Consider the following 19,410-nt stretch of genomic DNA (forward strand, 5'->3'; position numbering starts at 1 on the left):
TATCCAGCAAGGCTGTCATTCAAAATAGAAGGAGAGATAAAAAGTTTCCCAGACAAACAAAAATTAAAGAAGTTTGTGATCACTAAACCGGCCCTGCAAGAAATATTAAGGGGGACTCTCTGAGGAGACAAAAGATGAAAAAAATAATAATAAATAAATAAATAAATAAATAAATAAATAAATACCAAAAGTAACAAAAGATTAGAAAGGAACAGAGAACACCACCAAAAACTCCAACTCTATAAGCATCATAATGACAATAAATTCACATCTTTCAGTACTCACTCTAAACGTGAATGGACTCAATGCTACAATCAAAAGACATAGGGTAACAGAATGGATAAGAAAACAAGATCCATCTATATGCTGTTTACAAGAGACTCATTTTAGACCTAAAGACACCTACAGATTGAAAATAAGGGGATGGAGAATCATCTATCACGCTAACGATCAACAAAAGAAAGCTGGAGCAGCCATACTTATATCAGACAATCTAATCTTTAAAATAAAGACTGTATTAAGAGATGCAGAAGGGCATTATATCATAATCAAGGGGTCTATAGACCAAGAATACCTAACAATTGTAAACATTTATGCGCCAAATGTGGCAGCACCCAAATATATAAATCAATTAATCACAAACATCAAGAAATTCATCAATAGTAATACCATAATAGTAGGAGACTTCAACACCCCACTCAGCAATGGACAGATCATTTAATCAAAAAATCAACAAGGAAACAATGGCTTTGAATGACACACTGGACCAGATGGACTTAATGGATATATTCAGAACATTTCATCCTAAAGCAGCAGAATATACATTCTTCTCCAGTGCACATGGAACGTTTTCCAGAATAGACCATATACTGGGGCACAAATCAGCCCTAAGTAAGTACAAAAAGGTCAAGATCATACCGTGCATATTTTCAGACCACAATGCTATGAAACTCGAAATCAACCACAAGAAAAAATTTGGAAAGGTAACAAACACTTGGAGACTGAAGAACATCCTACTAAAGAATGAATGGGCTAACCAAGCAGTTAAAGGAGAAATTAAAAAGTATATGGAAGTCAATGAAAATGATAACACCACAACCCAAAACCTCTTGGACACAGCAAAGGCGGCCATAAGAGGAAAGTGTACAGCAATCCAGGCCTTCCTAAAAAAGGAAGAAAGATCTCATATACACAACCTAACCTTATGCCTTAAGGAGCTGGAAAAAGAACAGCAAATAAAACCCCAAACCAGCAGAAGACAGGAAATAATAAAGATTAGAGCAGAAATCAATGTTATTGAAACAAAAAAAAAAAAAAAAAAAAACAAAAACAAAAACAAAAAAAAACAACCCAACAAAAAAACAAACAAAAAAAGCCAGTAGATCAATGAAACCAGAAGCTGGTTCTTTGAAAGAATTAACAAAACTGATAAACCACTAGCCAGTTTGATCAAGAAGAAAAAGGAAAGGACCCAAGTAAGTAAAATCAAGAATGAAAGAGGAGAAATCACAACCAACACAACAGAAATAAAAACAATAATACGAGAATATTATGAGCAATTATATGCCAACAAAATGGGCAATGTGGAAGAAATGGACAAATTCCTAGAAACATATGCACTACCAAAACTGAAACAGGAAGAAACAGAAAATTTGTAACCAGTAAGGAAATTGAATTAGTAATCAAAAGTCTGCCAAAAAACAAGAGTCCAGGGCCAGATGGCTTTCCAGGGGAATTCTACCAAACATTTAAGAAGAGTTAACACCTATTCTCTTGAAACTGTTCCAAAAAATAGAAATGTAAGGAAAACTTCGAAACTCTTTCTCTGAAGCCAGCATTACCCTGATTCCAAAACCAGACAGAGACCCCACTAAAAAGGAGAACTATAGACCAATTTCCCTGATAAACATGGATGCAAAAATCCTCAACAAGATATTAGCCAACCGGATCCAACAATACATTAAAAAAATTATTCACCACGACCAAGTGGGATTTATACCTGGGATGCAGGGCTGGTTCAATATTCACAAAACAATTAACGTGATTCATCACATCAATAAAAGAAAGGACAAGAACCATATGATCCTCTCAACAGATGATGAGAAAGCATTTGACAAAACACAGCATCCTTTCTTGATAAAAACCCTCAAGAGAGTAGGGATAGAAGGATCATACCTCGAGATCATAAAAGCCATATACGAGCAACCCAACGCTAATATCATCCTCAATGGGGAAAAACTGAGAGTTTTCCCCCTAAGGACACGAATAAGACAGGGATGTCCACTCTCACCACTGTTATTCAACACAGTATTGGAAGTCTTAGCCTCTGCAATCAGACAACACAAAGAAATAAAAGGCATCCAAATTGGCTAGGAGGAGGTCAAACTTTCCTTCTTCACAGGTGACATGATACTGTATAAGGAAAACCCAAAAGCTTCCACCAAAAAACTGCTAGAACTGATTCATGAATTCAGCAAAGTTGCAGGATATAAAATCAATTCACAGGAATCGGTTGCATTCCTATACACCAACAATGAAGCGACAGAAAGAGAAGTCAAGGAATCGATCACATTTACAGTTGTACCAAAAACCATAAAATACCTAGGAATAAATCTAACCAAACAGGTGAAAAATCTGTATGCTGAAAACTACAGAAAGCTGATGAAAGAAATTTAGGAAGACACAAAGAAATGGAAAAAGATTTCATGCTCCTGGATAGGAAGAACAAATATTGTGAAAATGTCGATGCTACCCAAAGCAATCTATATATTCAACGCGATCCCTATGAAAGTAACACCAGCATTCTTTACAGAGCTAGAACAAATAATCCTAAAATTTGTATGGAACCAGAAAAGACCCCGAATAGCCAAAGCAATCTTGAAAAAGAAAACCAAAGCAGGAGGCATCACAATCCCAGACTTCAAGCTATACTACAAAGCTGTAATCAACAAGACAGCATGGTACTGGCAGAAGAACAGACACTCAGATCAATGGAATAGAGAATCCAGAAATGGAACCACAAACGTATGGGCAACTAATCTTTGACAAAGCAGGAAAGAATATCCAATGGAATAAAGACAGTCTCTTCAACAAGTGGTGCTGGGAAAACTGGACAGTGACATGCAGAAGAGTGAACCTGGACCACTTTCTTACACCATACACAAAAATAAACTCAAAGTGGATGAAAGACCTCAATGTAAGACAGGAAGCCATCAAAATCCTCGAGGAGCTAGCAGGCAAAAACCTCTCTGATCTTGCCTGCAGCAATTTCTTACTCAACACATCTCCGGAGGCAAGGGAAACAAAAGCAAAAATGAACTACTGGGACCTCATCAAAATAAAAAACTTCTGCACAGCAAAGGAAACAATCAGCAAAACTAAGAGGCAACCGACAGAATGGGAGAAGGTATTTGCAAATGACATATCAGATAAAGGGTTAGTATCCAAAATCTACAAAGAACTTAGCAAACTAAACACCCAAAAATCAAATAATCCTGTGAAGAAATGGCAGAAAGACATGAATAGACACTTCTCCAAAGAAGACATCCAGATGGCCAACTGACACATGAAAAAATGCTCAACATCACTCATCATTAGTGAAATAGAAATCAAAACCACAATGAGATACCACTTCACACCTGTCAGAATGGCTAACATTAACAACTCAGGCAACAACAGATGTTGGTGAGGATGTGGAGAAAGAGGATCTCTTTTGCATTGTTGGTGGCAATGCAAGCTGGTGCAGCCACTCTGGAAGACAGTATGGAGGTTCCTCAGAAAACTAAAAATAAAACTACCCTATGACCCAGCAATTGCACTACTAGGCATTTATTCAAGGGATACAGGTGTGCGGTTTTGAAGGGACACATGCACCCCGATGTTTATAGCAGCACTATCAACAGTAGCCAAAGTATGGAAAGAGCCCAAATGTCCATCGGTAGATGAATGGATAAAGAAAATGTGGTATACAATGGAGTATTACTCGGCAGTCAAAAAGAATAAAATCTTGCCATTGGCAACTATGTGGATGGAACTAGAGGGTATTATGCTAAGAGAAATTAGTCAGAGAAATACCAAAATCATATGACTTCACTCATATGAGGACTTTAAGAGACAAAACAGATGAACATAAGGGAAGGGAAACAAAAATAATATAAAAACAGGGAGGGGGACAAAACAAAAGAGACTCATAAATATGGAGAACAAACTGAGGGTTGCTGGAGGGGCTGTGGGAGGAGGGATGGTCTAAAAGGGTAAGGGCATTAAGGAATCTACTAAAATTTTGCTTTCTAGGGAAGATGGCGGCGTAGGAGGACGCTGGGCTCACCGCGCGTCCTGCTGATCACTTAGATTCCACCTACACCTGCCTAAATAACCCAGAAAACCGCCAGAAGACTGGAAGGACGGAGTCTCTGGAGCCAAGAGCAGATGAGAGGCCCATGGAAGAGGGTAGGAAGGGTGGAGAGGTGGTGCGCGCTACACGGACTGGAGAGAGGGAGCTGGGGCAGAGGGGCAGCCCGCCGGCCAAGCAGAGCCCCCGAGTCTGGCTTGCAAAAGTGGAGGGGCCAGACAGAGTGTGTTCCAACAGCAAGCGGGACTTAGCATCTGGGAGGTCATAAGTTAACAGCTCTGCTCAGAGAGCAGGAAGGCTGGAGGACAACGGGAAGGAGAGTTGCTGAGCCCCAGGAGGACAGAGCTCAGTTTGGCGGGGAACAAAGGAGCTCGCCAGCGCCATCTCCCTCGCCCATCCCCAGCCAAAATCCCAAAGGGAACCAGTTCCTGCCAGGGAACTTGCTTGCACTGTGCAAACACCCACGGCTGTGCTTCTGCGGAGCCACCCCTCCGGCAGCGGGACTGACTCCCTCCCGCTGCCACAGGGCCCCTCCTGAAGTGGATCACCAAAGGAGAAGCGAGCTAAGCCTGCCCCTCCTGCCCCCGTGCACCCTGCCTACCCACCCCAGCTAATACGCCAGATCCCCAGCACCACAAGCCTGGCAGTGTGCCAGTACCCCAGATGGGCCACACCACCCCACAGTGAATCCCGCCCCTAGGAGAGGGGAAGAGAAGGCACACACCAGTCTGACTGTGGCCACAGCGGTGGGCTGGGGGCAGACATCAGGTCTGACTCGGCCCTGCCTACCAACTCCAGTTATACACCACAGTACAGGGGAAGTGCCCTGCAGGTCCGCACCACTCCAGGGACTATCAAAAATGACCAAACGGAAGAATTCCCCTCAAAAGAATCTCCAGGAAATAACAACAGCTAATGAACTGATCAAAAAGGACTTAAATAATATAACAGAAAGTGAATTTAGAATAATAGTCTTAAAATTAATCGCTGGGCTTGAAAACAGTATAGAGGACAGCAGAGAATCTATTGCTACAGAGATCAAGGGACTAAGGAATAGTCAGGAGGAGTTGAAAAACGCTAAAAACGAGATGCAATAAAATGGAAACGACCACAGCTTGGATTGAAGAGGCGGAGGAGAGAATAGGTGAACTAGAACATAATATTATGGAAAAAGAGGAAGCTGAGAAAAAGAGAGATAAAAATATCCAGGAGTATGAGGGGAAAATTAGAGAACTAAGTGATGCACTAAAAAGAAATAATATATGCATTATTGGTATTCGGAGGAGGAAGAGAGAGGGAAAGGTGCTGAAGGTGTAGCTGAGCTGAGAAATAATAGCTGAGAACTTCCCTGATCTGGGGAAGGAAAAAGGCATTGAAATCCAAGAGGCACAGAGAACTCCCTTCAGACGTAACTTGAATCGATCTTCTGCACGACATATCATAGTGAAACTGGCAATATACGATAAAGAGAAAATTGTGAAAGCAGCAAGGGACAAACGTGCTTTAACATATAAAGGGAGACCTATAAGACTCGTGACTGATCTCTCTTCTGAAACTTGGCGGGCCAGAAAGGATTGGCAGGAGATCTTCAATGTGATGAACAGAAAAAAATATGCAGCCGAGAATCCTCTCTCCAGCAAGTCTGTCATTTAGAATAGAAGGAGAGATAAAGGTCTTCCCAAACAAACAAAAACTGAAGGAATTTGTCACCACCAAACCACCCTACAAGAGATCCTAAGGGGGATCCTGTGAGACAAAGTACCAGAGACATCGCTACAAGCATGAAACCTACGGACATCACAATGACTCTAAACCCATATCTTTCTATAATAACACTGAATGTAAATGGACTAAATGCTTCAACCAAAAGACATAGGGTATCAGAATGATAAAAAAAAACAAGACCCATCTATTTGCTGTCTACAAGAGACTCATTTTAGACCTGAGGACTCCTTCAGATTGAGAGTGAGGGGATGGAGAAGTATTTATCATGCTACTGGAAGTCAAAAGAAAGCTGGAGTAGCCATAGTTATATCAGACAAACTAGACTTTAAAGGCTGTAAAAAGAGATGAAGAGGGGCATTATATAATAATTACAGGGTCTATCCATCAAGAAGAACTAACAATTATAAATGTCTATGTGCCGAATACAGGAGCCCCCAAATTTATAAAACAATTACTCACAAATATAAGCAACCTTATTGATAAGAATGTGGTAATTGCAGGGGACTTTAATACCCCACTAACAACAATGGATAGATCATCTAGACACATGGTCAATAAAGAAACAAGAGCCCTGAATGATACACTGGATCATATGGACTTGACAGATATATTTAGAACTCTGCATCCCAAAGCAACAGAATACACTTTTTCTAGAGTGCACATGGAACATTCTCCAACATAGATCACGTACTGGGTCACAAAACAGCCCTTCATAAGTATACAAGAATTGAGATCATACCATGCATAATTTCGGACCACAATGCTATGAAGCTTGAAATCAACCACAGAAAAAAGTCTGGAAAACCTCCAAAAGCATGCAGGTTAAAGAACACCCTACTAAACAATGAATGGGTCAACCAGGCAATTAGAGAAGAAAGTTAAAAATATATGGAAACAAACGAAAATGAAAATACAACAAACCAAACGCTTTGGGATGCAGCGAAGGCAGTCCTGAGAGGAAAATACATTGCAATCCACGCCTATCTCAAGAAACAAGAAAAATCCCAAATACAAAATCTAACAGCACACCTAAAGGAAATAGAAGCAGAGCAGCAAAGACACCCCAAACCCAGCAGAAGAAGAGAAATAATAAAGATCAGAGCAGAAATAAACAATATACAATCTAAAAAAACTGTAGAGCAGATCAACGAAACCAAGAGTTGGTTTTTTTAAAAAATAAACAAAATTGATAAACCTCTAGCCAAGCTTCTCAAAAAGAAAAGGGAGATGACCCCAATAGATAAAATCATGAATGAAAATGGAATTATTACAACCAATCCCTCAGAGATACAAACAATTATCAGGGAATACTATGAAAAATTATAGGCCAACAAACTGGACAACCTGGAAGAAATTGGACAAATTCCTAAACACCCACACTCTTCCAAAACTCAATCAGGAGGAAATAGAAAGCTTGAACAGACCCATAACCAGCGAAGAAATTGAATCAGTTATCAAAAATCTCCCAAGAAATAAGAGTCCAGGACCACATGGCTTCCCAGGGGAGTTCTACCAGACGTTTAAAGCAGAGATAGGGGCACCTGGGTGGCTCAGTCGGTTAAACATCTGACTTCCGCTCAGGTCATGATCTCGCGGTCCGTGAGTTTGAGCCCCGCGTCGGGCTCTGGGCCGATGGCTCAGAGCCTGGTGCCTGCTTCCGATTCTGTGTCTCCCTCTCTCTCTGTCCCTCCCCCGTTCATGCTCTGTCTCTCTCTGTCTCAAAAATAAATAAAAGGTTAAAGCAGAGATAATACCTATCCTTCTCAAGCTATTCCAAGAAATAGAAAGGGAAGGAAAACTTCCAGACTCATTCTAGGAAGCCAGTATTACTTTGATTCCTAACCAGACAGAGACCCAGTAAAAAAACAGAACTACAGGCCAATATCCCTGATGAATATGGATGCAAAAATTCTCAATAAGATACTAGCAAATCGAATTCAACAGCATATAAAAAGAATTATTCACCATGATCAAGTGGGATTCATTCCTGGGATGCAGGGCTGGTTCAACATTTGCAAATCAATCAACGTGATACATCACATTAATAAAAGAAAAGATAAGAACCATATGATCCTGTCAATCGATGCAGAAAAGGCCTTTGACAAAATTCAGCACCCTTTCCTAATAAAAACTCTTGAGAAAGTCGGGATAGAAGGAACATACTTAAACATCATAAAAGCCATTTATGAAAAGGCCACAGCTAACATCATCCTCAATGGGGAAAAACTGAGAGCTTTTTCCCTGAGATTAGGAACATGACAGGGATGCCCACTCTCACCGCTGTTGTTTAACATAGTGTTGGAAGTTCTAGCATCAGCCATCAGACAACAAAAGGAAATCAAAGGCATCAAAATTAGCAAAGAGAAAGTCAAGCTTTCACTTTTTGCAGATGACATGATACTATACATGGAAAATCCGATAGACTCCACCAAAAGTCTGCTAGAACTGATACATGAATTCAGCAAAGTTGCAGGATACAAAATCAAAGTACAGAAAGCAGTTGCATTCTTATACACTAACAATGAAGCAACAGAAAGACAAATAAAGAAACTGATCCCATTCACAATTGCACCAAGAAGCATAAAATACCTAGGAAAAAATCTAACCAGAGATGTAAAAGATCTGTATGCTGAAAACTATAGAAAGCTTATGCAGGTAATTGAAGAAGATATAAAGAAATGGAAAGACATTCCCTGCTCATGGGTTGGATGAATAAATATTGTCAAAATGTCAATACTACCAAAAGCTATCTATACATTCAATGCAATCCCAATCAAAATTGCACCAGCATTCTTCTCGAAGGTAGAACAAGCAATCCTAAAATTCATATGGAACCACAAAAGGCCCCGAATAGCCAAAGTCATTTTGAAGAAGAAGACCAAAGCAGGAGGCATCACAATCCCAGACTTTAGCCTCTACTACAAAGCTGTCATCATCAAGACAGCATGGTATTGGCACAAAAACAGACACATAGACCAATGGAATAGAACAGAAACCCCAGAACTAGACCCACAAACGTATGGCCAACTCATCTTTGACAAAGCAGGAAAGAACATCCAATGGAAAAAAGACAGTCTCTTTAACAAATGGTGCTGGGAGAACTGGACAGCAACATGCAGAAGGTTGAAACTAGACCACTTTCTCACACCGTTCACAAAAATAAACTCAAAATGGATAAAGGACCTGAATGTGAGACAGGAAACCATCAAAACCTTAGAGGTGAAAGCAGGAAAAGACCTCTCTGACCTCAGCCATAGCAATCTCTTACTTGACACATCCCCAAAGGCAAGGGAATTAAAAGCAAAAATGAATTACTGGGACCTTATGAAGATAAAAAGCTTCTGCACAGCAAAGGAAACAACCAACAAAACTAAAAGGCAACCAACAGAATGGGAAAAGATATTTGCAACTGACATATCGGACAAAGGGCTAGTATCCAAAATCTACAAAGAGCTCACCAAACTCCACACCTGAAAAACAAATAACCCAGTGAAGAAATGGGCAGAAAACATGAATAGACACTTCTCTAAAGAAGACATCCGGATGGCCAACAGGCACATGAAAAAAGATGCTCAACGTCACTCCTCATAAGGGAAATACAAATCAAAACCACACCCAGATATCACCTCACGCCAGTCAGAGTGGCCAAAATGAACAAATCAGGAGACTATAGATGCTGGAGAGGATGTGGAGAAACAGCTCTCTTGCACTGTTGGTGGGAATGCAAATTGGTGCAGCCACTCTGGAAAACAGTGTGGAGGTTCCTCAAAAAATTAAAAATAGACCTACCCTATGACCCAGCAACAGCACTGCTAGGAATTTACCCAAGGGATACAGGAGTACTGATGCATAGGGACACTTGTACCCCAATGTTTATAGCAGCACTCTCCACAATAGCCGAATTATGGAAAGAGCCTAAATGTCCATCAACTGATGAATGGATAAAGAAATGGTGGTTTATATACACAATGGAGTACTACGTGGCAATGAGAATGAATGAAATATGGCCCTTTGTAGCAACATGGATGGAACTGGAGAGTGTGATGCTAAGTGAAATAAGCCATACAGAGAAAGACAGATACCATATGTTTTCACTCTTATGTGGATCCTGAGAAACTTAACAGAAACCCATGGGGGAGGGGTAGGAAAAAAAAAAAAAAAAAGAGGTTAGAGTGGGAGAAAGCCAAAGCATAAGAGACTCTTAAAAACTGAGAACAAACTGAGGGTTGATGGGGGGTGGGAGGGAGGGGAGGGTGGGTGATGGGTATTGAAGAGGGCACCTTTTGGGATGAGCACTGGGTGTTGTATGGAAACCAATTTGACAATAAATTTCATATATTGAAAAAAAATCATTGCTTCACTATATATTAATTTGGATATAAATTTTAAAAAATAAATAAAGTTAAAAACAGAACAAAATAAATAAATATTTAAAAAAATTTAAAAAAAAAAAGTAGTCTAGTGAACCCCTCCCGACCCAGCCTCAACAAATAGCACCATTTTTTTTTTTTAAATGGAAAGGTTTCATTAAGCTCCCTGAAGTCAAGTACTGCAATTAGAAAAACTGCATTGTATAATTTTGCTTCCTGGTGCTTATCATTTTGCAGAGCTATATTTGCTTATAAAATTTAATTTTAATTTCCCCCTAGAATGCTGAACTTCCTGAAAGCAGACATTCTATATTTTGTTCATAATTACTTTTCTAGTACTTAGTTGAATGCTTGGCTAAGTGTTCAAGCCACTCTAGGAAAATTAAAGGCTGTGCTATTAAACAGCTTTAGAATTGCACAGGTATCTACCAACTAGTGAGTATTAAGTAAATAGTTATGTTTTAAATACATTTCTTCAAGATCACATACTGTAATCTATCATGGAGGAGATACATTAGGAAATATAAATGAAGAATTTGTTTTAGTGACTTGATACACAATTTGTATAATACAGCTAAAGGAGTGCTGAGAAATTTATAGCACTAAATGTTTACTTTAGAAAAGAAAAAAAATGTCTCAAATCAATAGGGACGTCTGGGTGGCTCAGTTGGTTAAACATCTGACTTTGGCTCAGGTCAAGATCTCATGGTTCATGGGTTTGAGCTCTGCATTGGGGTCTGTACTGACAGCTCAGAGCCTGGAGTCTGCTTCGGTTTCTGCATCTCCCTCTCTGCCCCTCCCCTGCTCGCGCTCTGTCTTTCTCTCTCAAAAATAAACATTAAAAAAAAGTATGAGAGCACAATAAACCCAACTTCAGCAGAAGGAAAACTCAAGAGCAGAAATCAATGAAATTGGAAACAGAAAACAATTTTTAAAAAATCCAGTAAGAGAAAGCTGCATGAAAAGAATAAAACTGACAAACTTCTAGAAACAATGAACAAGAAAAAATAAGACAAATGATCAATATGACATATAAAACAAGGGTATAAAAAAACAGAACCCACTGACACCAAAATTATAACAAAAGAATAATATCGTGAACTCTATGCACATAAATCTGACACATAAAATGGACTAATTGCTAGGAAAGCAAAAATAATATAATTAACCTAAAAGTGATAATTAAATTGTCCAATAACTATTAAAGAAACTGAATTTGTAATTTAAACACACAAAAAAATCTCCAGGACCAGATACTTTTGCTAAAGAATTCTACCAAACAGGTTGCAGACCCCGAGAGGCGGCCGCTGGTCCAAGCACCATGGCCGCGGAGCGGACCTGGCCGCTACGAGGCTCTGGTGGCTGGAGCGTGCCTAGTCGGTGTGAGCCCAGCGCGAGGTCCCGGGCCCCGAGACGCTGGCTCAGGTAAATTTTTCCATAACCTTATGGAGAGAAAGGACTTTGAGACATGGCTTGATAACATTTGTTACATTTCTTTCTCTGACGGACTTGCAGAAAAAAATGGAACTCTGGATCACCTGATTAGTCTGAGTGGGGCAGTCCAGCTCAGGCATCTCTGCAATAACCTGGAGCCTCTCCTCAAGCGGGACTTGCTCAAACTCCTTCACCTGGAGCTCAGTTTTTGTTAAAATGGCTCGATCCCCAGACTTTACTCACATGCTGCCTTGTCTCTGAACAGTGGAATAAGGTGATAAGTGCCTGTACAGAGGTGTGGCAGACTGCATGTAAAAATTTGGGCTGGCAGATAGATGATTCTGCTCAGGACGCTTTGCACTGGAAGAAGGTTTATTTGAAGGCTATTTTGAGAATGAAGCAACTGGAGGACCATGAAACCTTTGAGACCTCATCATTAATTGGACACAGTGCCAGGGTGTATGCACTTACTACAAAGATGGACTTCTCTGTACAGGTGGTTTTGCAGAAGTGCAAAGTCAAGTCTCTTTTGCACAGCCCTGGAGACTACATACTCTTAAGTGTGCACAAATATGAGATCAAGATTTGGCCGATTGGGAGAGAAATTAACTGCAAATGCTTGAAGACATTGTCTGTCTCTGAGGAAAGGAGTATCTGCCTGCAGCCAAGACTTCATTTTGATGGCAAATACATTGTCTGTAGTTCCGCGCTGGGTCTCTACCAGTGGGACTTTGCCAGTTATGATATTCTCAGGGTCATCAAGACTCCTGAGATAGCAAACTTGGCCTTGCTTGGCTTTGGAGATACCTTTGCCCTGCTGTTTGACAACCGCTACCTGTATATCATGGACTTGAGGACAGAGAGCCTGATTAGCCGCTGGCCTCTGCCAGAGTATAGGAAATCAAAGAGAGGCTCAAGCTTCCTGGTGGGCAAAGCATCCTGGCTCAATGGACTAGATGGGCACAATGACATGGGCTTGGTCTTTGCCAACAGCATGCCTGACCACAGTATTCACCTGGTGTTGTGGAAGGAGCACGGCTGATGCCACGAGCTTACCATGGCTGACTGACTTTGGGTGCCCGGGCTGCAGGTTTTCAGTGCAACCTCTGTGGCACCCAACTATACGAACCAAAGTTCTCACCTAATGGTATCATTGTGCAGTGCACAATCATTTATCCATGTTTGCCAGGGGGGCCAGGGCTCGGGGCGGGGGAGGGCTTGTTTTATTGACATACAGCGCAGCATGCTAGTGGGGGTATGCCACTGACTTCATTTGTACTTAGTTATGTTGGTCAGTATAAGAGGATGCATTTTGGGTTCATCTTTCTTGACTATTGGTTTTGAGTAAAGAAAGTTAAATGGCTCATTAATCTGCTAATTGGTTGCCTATAAAAACACATTCAGTCTATTAAATTAAAGCTTTTTACTATAAAAAAAAAGAATTCTACCAAACATTTAAAGAAAAATAAACATAATTTTCACACAATCTCTTCCAGATAATAGAAAGGAGAGAACAATTTCAAACCAGTTTTATGAGGTCAACATTATCCTGATGTGAATACTAAGACAAAGACAGTATAAAACCACAGACCAATTTATCTCATGGACAGAGATGCAAAACTACTTTAAACATATTAGCAAACATGGGGCACCTGAGTGGCTCAGTCGGTTAGGCATCCAACTCTTGATCTGGACTCAGGTCATGATCTCATGGTTTTTGAGTTTGAGTCCCTGGTTGGGATCTGTGCCGCCAGTGCAAAGCCTGCTTAGGATTCTCTCTCTCTGCCCCTCCCCCGGTTGCGCTCGCTCTGTCTCTCAAAATAAATAAACATTAAAAGAAATATTAGCAAACAGAATTTAGCAACAAAAAAAGAATTATATGACATGACCAAGTAAGGTTTATTCCAAGTATGCAAGGCTGATTCAGTATTTAAAAATCATTCAATGTAGTCTACCACATTAATGAGATAAATAAGAAAAACCATAAAATTATAGCAAGTAGAGACAAAAATGTTTTTTGACAAAATTCAAAATCCATTCATAAGAAATACTCTCTGAAAACTGGAAATAGGAGAAATAAGAGAGCTTCCTCAAGTTGATGAAGAATGTAAAAGACCTCCTGCCAAATAATATAACCTGGTGAAAGACTGATGCTTTCCCTCTAAGACTGGAAACAAGGCAAATTACCACTGCTCTTACCACTCCTAAGAAAGTTCAGCAAGCTCTCAGCATAAAAGGACATATAAAAATATTCTATAAACTAACAACTGATAAGAAAACAAAGTAAAATACAATGCCGTTTACAATCCCTCAAAATAATCAAAAATTGATTACTGATTGAGGTATACATTGAATAAAACATGTACAGGACTTTTATACTGAAAACTATAAAACCCTGATAAAAGAAATCAAAGATCTAAATAAGTATATATCATTTGTTTACGGATTGTAACACAGTACAGATATTAACGCTTATAAGAATTGGAAACTGATACATTAAATGTAATTGCCAGAGCAAGTAAGATTTTAAAAAACACAACATCATTCTAAATTTATATGTAAAGCTGAAGTAATCAGAAGAGATAAAACAATGTTGAAGAAGTATGATTTGGGAAGCATCACTTTACCTGATTTAGAAAACCCAGAAACTAACCAATGAAAATACAGCCAACTGATTTTTGACAAAGGAAAAAATTCAATGGAAGAAAGGTAATGGTACAGAACAAGTAGATATCCACAGGCAACAAAATGATCTCAGCGTAAACTTCACTATACAGGAATTAACTCAAAATGCACCATTAATGTAAATGTAAATGTAAAATGACCTAATTTTTTAAAATGTGGAGAAAACCTTTGGACCAAAAACTTGGTGAAGCATTCTTAGACACAACAACAAAACACTCTGATAAATAGGACTTCATCGAAATTAAAAATTTACACTCTGCTAAAGACTTTATGAAGAGGATGAGAAGACAAGGCACAGACTAGTATAAACATGTACAAATTATACATTTGACAAAAAACTTATATCTAGACTATATGAACTCACAAAATTCAATGGTAAAGCAACAACAACGTGAAGTAAGAGGAGGGAACACTTTCAAATTCATTTTATGAGGCCAGCATTACTCTGATACCAAAACCAGACAAGAACACCACAAGAAGGAGAATTACAGGCCCATATTCTAGATGAACATACATAGTCCTCAACAAAATATTAGCAAACTGAATTCAACAACACACTAAAAGGATCATATAGCATGATCAGGTAAAATTTCTTCCAAAGATGCAAGGATGGTTCAATATTTGGAAATCAATCAATGAGATTTACCATATTAACAAAATGAAGAATAAAAATCATGTGGTCATATCAATATGCAGAAAAAGTATCTGATAAAATTCAATGTCCATTTATGATAAAAAAATTCTCAACAAAATGAGTACAGAGGGAATGTATCTCAACATAGTGAAAGCCATATATAACAAGCCCAGAGCTAATATCATACTGAATGGTGAAAAGCTGAGAGTTTTTTCTCTAAGATCAGGAAAAAAGACCCCCACTCTCACTAATTTATTTAACATCCTATTGGAAGTCCTAGCCACAGCAATTAGGCAAGGAAAAGAAATAAAAGGCATCCAAATCAGTAAGGAAGTAAAACTGTCACTATTTGCAAATGACACATTATACACAGAAAACCCTAAAGACTCTACCAAAAAACTCTTTGAATACATGAATTCAGTAAAGTTGTAGGATATAAAAATCAAGATACAGAAAACTGGTGTGTTTCTATACACAAGCTATCAGAAGAAAAAAACAAAAACAATCCCAGTTATAATAAAAAAATAAAATACCTAGGAATATATTTAATCAAAGAGGTGAAAAACCTATACAGTGACAACTATAAGGCATTGATGAAAAAAATTAAAGAAGAGAAATAAATGGAAAGATATTCTGTGCTTATGGAGTGGAATAATTAATACTGTTAAAAAGTCCATACTACCCAAAGCAATCTGCAAATTCAATGTAATCCCTATCAAAATTCCAATGGCATTTTTCACTGAACTGGAAGAAACAATTCTAAAATTTGTATATAATCACAAAAGACCCCAAAGAGTCAAAGCAGTCTTGAGAAAGATGCTAGGGGCATCACACTCCCTGATTTAAAACTGTATTACAAAGCTGTAGTAATCAAAATAGTATGGTATTGGCACAAAAACAGACACACAGAGCAATGAAATAGCCCAGAAATAAACCTATGCATATATAGCCTATCAACTCACTACAAAAGAGCCAAGAAATATACAATAGGGAAAGGGCAGTCTCTTAAATAGGTGTTGGAAAAACTGGACAGCCATATGTAAAACTATGAAACTGGACCATTATCTTAAACCATATACAAAAATTAACTCATAATGGATTAAAAACTTGAATTTAAGACCTAAAGCCATAGAACTCCTAGAAGGAAACAAAGGCTTGGTCCTTGACACTGGTCTTGGTGAGGACTTTTTTGGATTCAACATCAAAAGCATAAGCAAAAAAGCAAAAAAGCAAATGGGACTACATAAAACAAAAGCTTCTGCACAATAAAGGTACCATCAACAAAATGAAAAAAGCAACCTATTTGAATGGGAGAAAATACATGAAAACCATATATCTGATAAGGGATTAATATCCAAAATATATAAAGAACTCTTACAACTTAACAGCAAAAACCAAACAATTTATTTAAAATATGGGCAGAGGTGCCTGGGTGGCTCAGGCAGTTAAGTGTCTGACTTCAGCTCAGATCATGATCTCATGGTTTGTGAGTTCAAGCCCTGCATCGGGCTCTGTGCGGACAGCTCAGAGCCAGGAGCCTGCTGTGTCTCCTTCTCTCTCTGTCCCTACCCTGCTCACGCTCTGTCTCTTTCTCAAAAATGAATAAATATTAAAAAAATAAAAACAAAATAAAATAAAATATGGGCAGAGCAACTGAATGGATTTTTCCAAAGAGGACACATAGATGGCCAACAAATACATGAAAATGTGGTCAACATGATTAGTAATCAGGGAAATGAAAATCAAAACGAAATGAGTTATCACCTCACACTTGTTAGAATGGCTATTATCAAAAGGATAGGAAATAACAAGTGTTGGCGAGTATGGGGAGAAAAGGAAATCCTCGTGCACTGTTGATGGGAATGTAAATTGGTACAATCACAATGGAAAACAATATGGAGTTTCCTCAAAACTTAAAAGTAGAGCTACCATATGATTCAGCAATTCCACTTCTGAGTATCTGAAGAAAATGAAAACACTAACTAGAAGAGACATATTAACCCCCATGTTCACTTGGCATTATTTATGATAGCCAAGAAAATGGAAATAACCCAAGTGTCCACTGATAAGCAAATGGATAAGAAAATGTATTTATATATATTTGTACTTATTTATTTAGATGGAATTTTATTCAGCCCTAAAAAAGAATGAAATCTTGCTATCTGTGACAACATTAATGGATCTTGACAGCATTATGCTAAGTACAATAATTCAGACAGAGAAAGATGAACAGGATATGATCTCATATGTGGAATCTAAAAACAAAAATCAAGTGCACAGATACAGAGAATAGGTTGGTGGTTGTCACAGGCAGGGGGTAAAGGGGCTTGAAATAAGTGATGGGAATTAAAAGGTACAAATTTCTAATTATAAAATAAATAAATCATGAAAATGTAATCATAAAAAAAAGTGAAGAAGACTCCAGTGTAAGAGGGTAGACTAGGAGGTCCGAGCTGTTGTTTCCCAATAATGATCTAACAACTATCCATTGACGAAAATAGATCTGGGTCAGCTCTAGAGTATAATTAACACATTGTAGCAACCTAGTAGAGTGCAAAAACTGAGGACAGTGGCATAGAAAAGCACAGAAAACATCTTACATGTATTACCCCATGTTCTAGCATGGCACCCTTTGGTGCCAGGAGGAATTCCCTCAGCCATATTCCTTTGTTAGGGAAAAAGAAGAGCAGAAAGGACCTCCTTTGTTACCAACAACCTTAACAGTCCTCACTGTCACAAAAGACAGCTTGCAACCTCCTCCAATAAGGACACCTCTAGTCTTTGCCTATGCTGCCCAGAGTCCATGCTGTTGTAACCCTCTGGAGCAGGAGACACTACTGTGTTCCCTTTGGGGCTGGAGCCATGGCACCCTGGCAATACCAAACACATGCTTGAGTCCTGGACTTTGGTGCTGCCATTCTGTGTGTCTGCACCCTGGCACCAAAAGAGAGCCTCATGGCCATGATATCCATCAGTGGGGCAACGGAGACCAGGGGCAGTCCAACAGCCTTTGTCACCAGGACCCCAGAAGCTCTTGCTGCTGCTATAGCTGCAGCCTTCACTGCCAACAATCTCCAGTGCTGACTTCAGCTAATGGAGCTGCCCTAAGTCCACAGTATGCTGCCCACCCCTGCCAGGGATGCAGCTTCCACACACGACCCAACTAGCCCCCTCATACCCACCCTTAAGTAAAGGTCTTTCTTTACTGAATCCAGTCTGTAAGCTTAAAAGAAGTGAATGCTCCTACAAAGGACATCAGCACAAAACTACAAGGAACATGAGAAACAAAACAAACATGAGACTACCAAAAGAAAGAGAGAAATTTATAGTAACTCAACAAACATGAAACTACCAAAAAAAAAAAAAAAGGAATAAATTTACAGTAACCCCAAAGATATGGAGATCTATGAACTGGCTGGCAAAGAATTAAAAATAATTGTTTTAAAAAAGATCAGCAAGCTAAAAAAGAACACAGATAGCTCAGTGAAACCAGGAAAATATTTCACGAACAAAATGAGAAGTTCAACAAAGAGAAATCATAAAAGTAAAAAATTTTTAAAAACCAACAAATTCTGAGGCTAAAGAACACAATGAATGTAATAGAGAATGTCAACAGCAGACTTCATCAAGAAGAAATAATCTGTAAATCTGAAGATAGGTCATTTGAAATTATCTAGTCAGAGAAGAAGAAGCAATGAAAAAAAGTGAAGAACACCTTTGGGATTTATGGGACAAAAGAACCAATACACACATTCTAGGAGTCCCAGGAGAAGAGAGAAAGAGACATAAGGTTTATTTAAAGAAATCATGACTAAAAAGGTCTCAAATCTAGGGAGGGAAATGGACATCCAGATTCATTAAGCTCCAAGAACCCTAAATAAGATCAACTTAAATAAGAGCACACCAAGTTACATTATCATCAAATTGTCAAAAGTCACAAAGAGAATTTTGAAAGCAGCAGGCAAAAAGTGACTCATCAAATAGAAGGTAAGACTATTAGTAGATTTCTCAGCAGGAACCCTGCAGGTTAGGAGAGAGTGGGATCATATATTCAAAAATACTAAAAGAAAAAGCCTTCCAACCAAGAATACCTTACCTGGCAAAATTATCCTTTACAAATGAAGAAGAGATTAAAATCTTTCCCAAACAAACAAAAACCAAGGGAGTTTATTACCACTAGATCTGCTTTACAAGAAACACTTAATCAGAGG

General features: G+C 38.9%; 2 protein-coding genes across 2 annotated transcripts in view; one reads left to right on the forward strand and one right to left on the reverse strand.

The window, feature by feature from the left end:
* LOC102949619 (zinc finger protein 782) overlaps nt 1-19,410 on the reverse strand; it is a 134,967-nt gene that overhangs the window by 96,971 nt on the left and 18,586 nt on the right. The gene's annotated exons all lie outside the window — the stretch shown is intronic.
* On the forward strand, nt 11,867-12,979 carry LOC122233009 (F-box/WD repeat-containing protein 2-like). The gene is given in 2 exon segments (XM_042963872.1): nt 11,867-12,087; nt 12,090-12,979. Coding segments are annotated over 2 exon segments (1,029 nt in total). The 5' UTR covers nt 11,867-11,891; the 3' UTR covers nt 12,923-12,979.

The sequence above is a fragment of the Panthera tigris genome, chromosome D4 (genome assembly GCF_018350195.1).
Source record: "Panthera tigris isolate Pti1 chromosome D4, P.tigris_Pti1_mat1.1, whole genome shotgun sequence".
Taxonomy (NCBI): domain Eukaryota; kingdom Metazoa; phylum Chordata; class Mammalia; order Carnivora; family Felidae; genus Panthera; species Panthera tigris.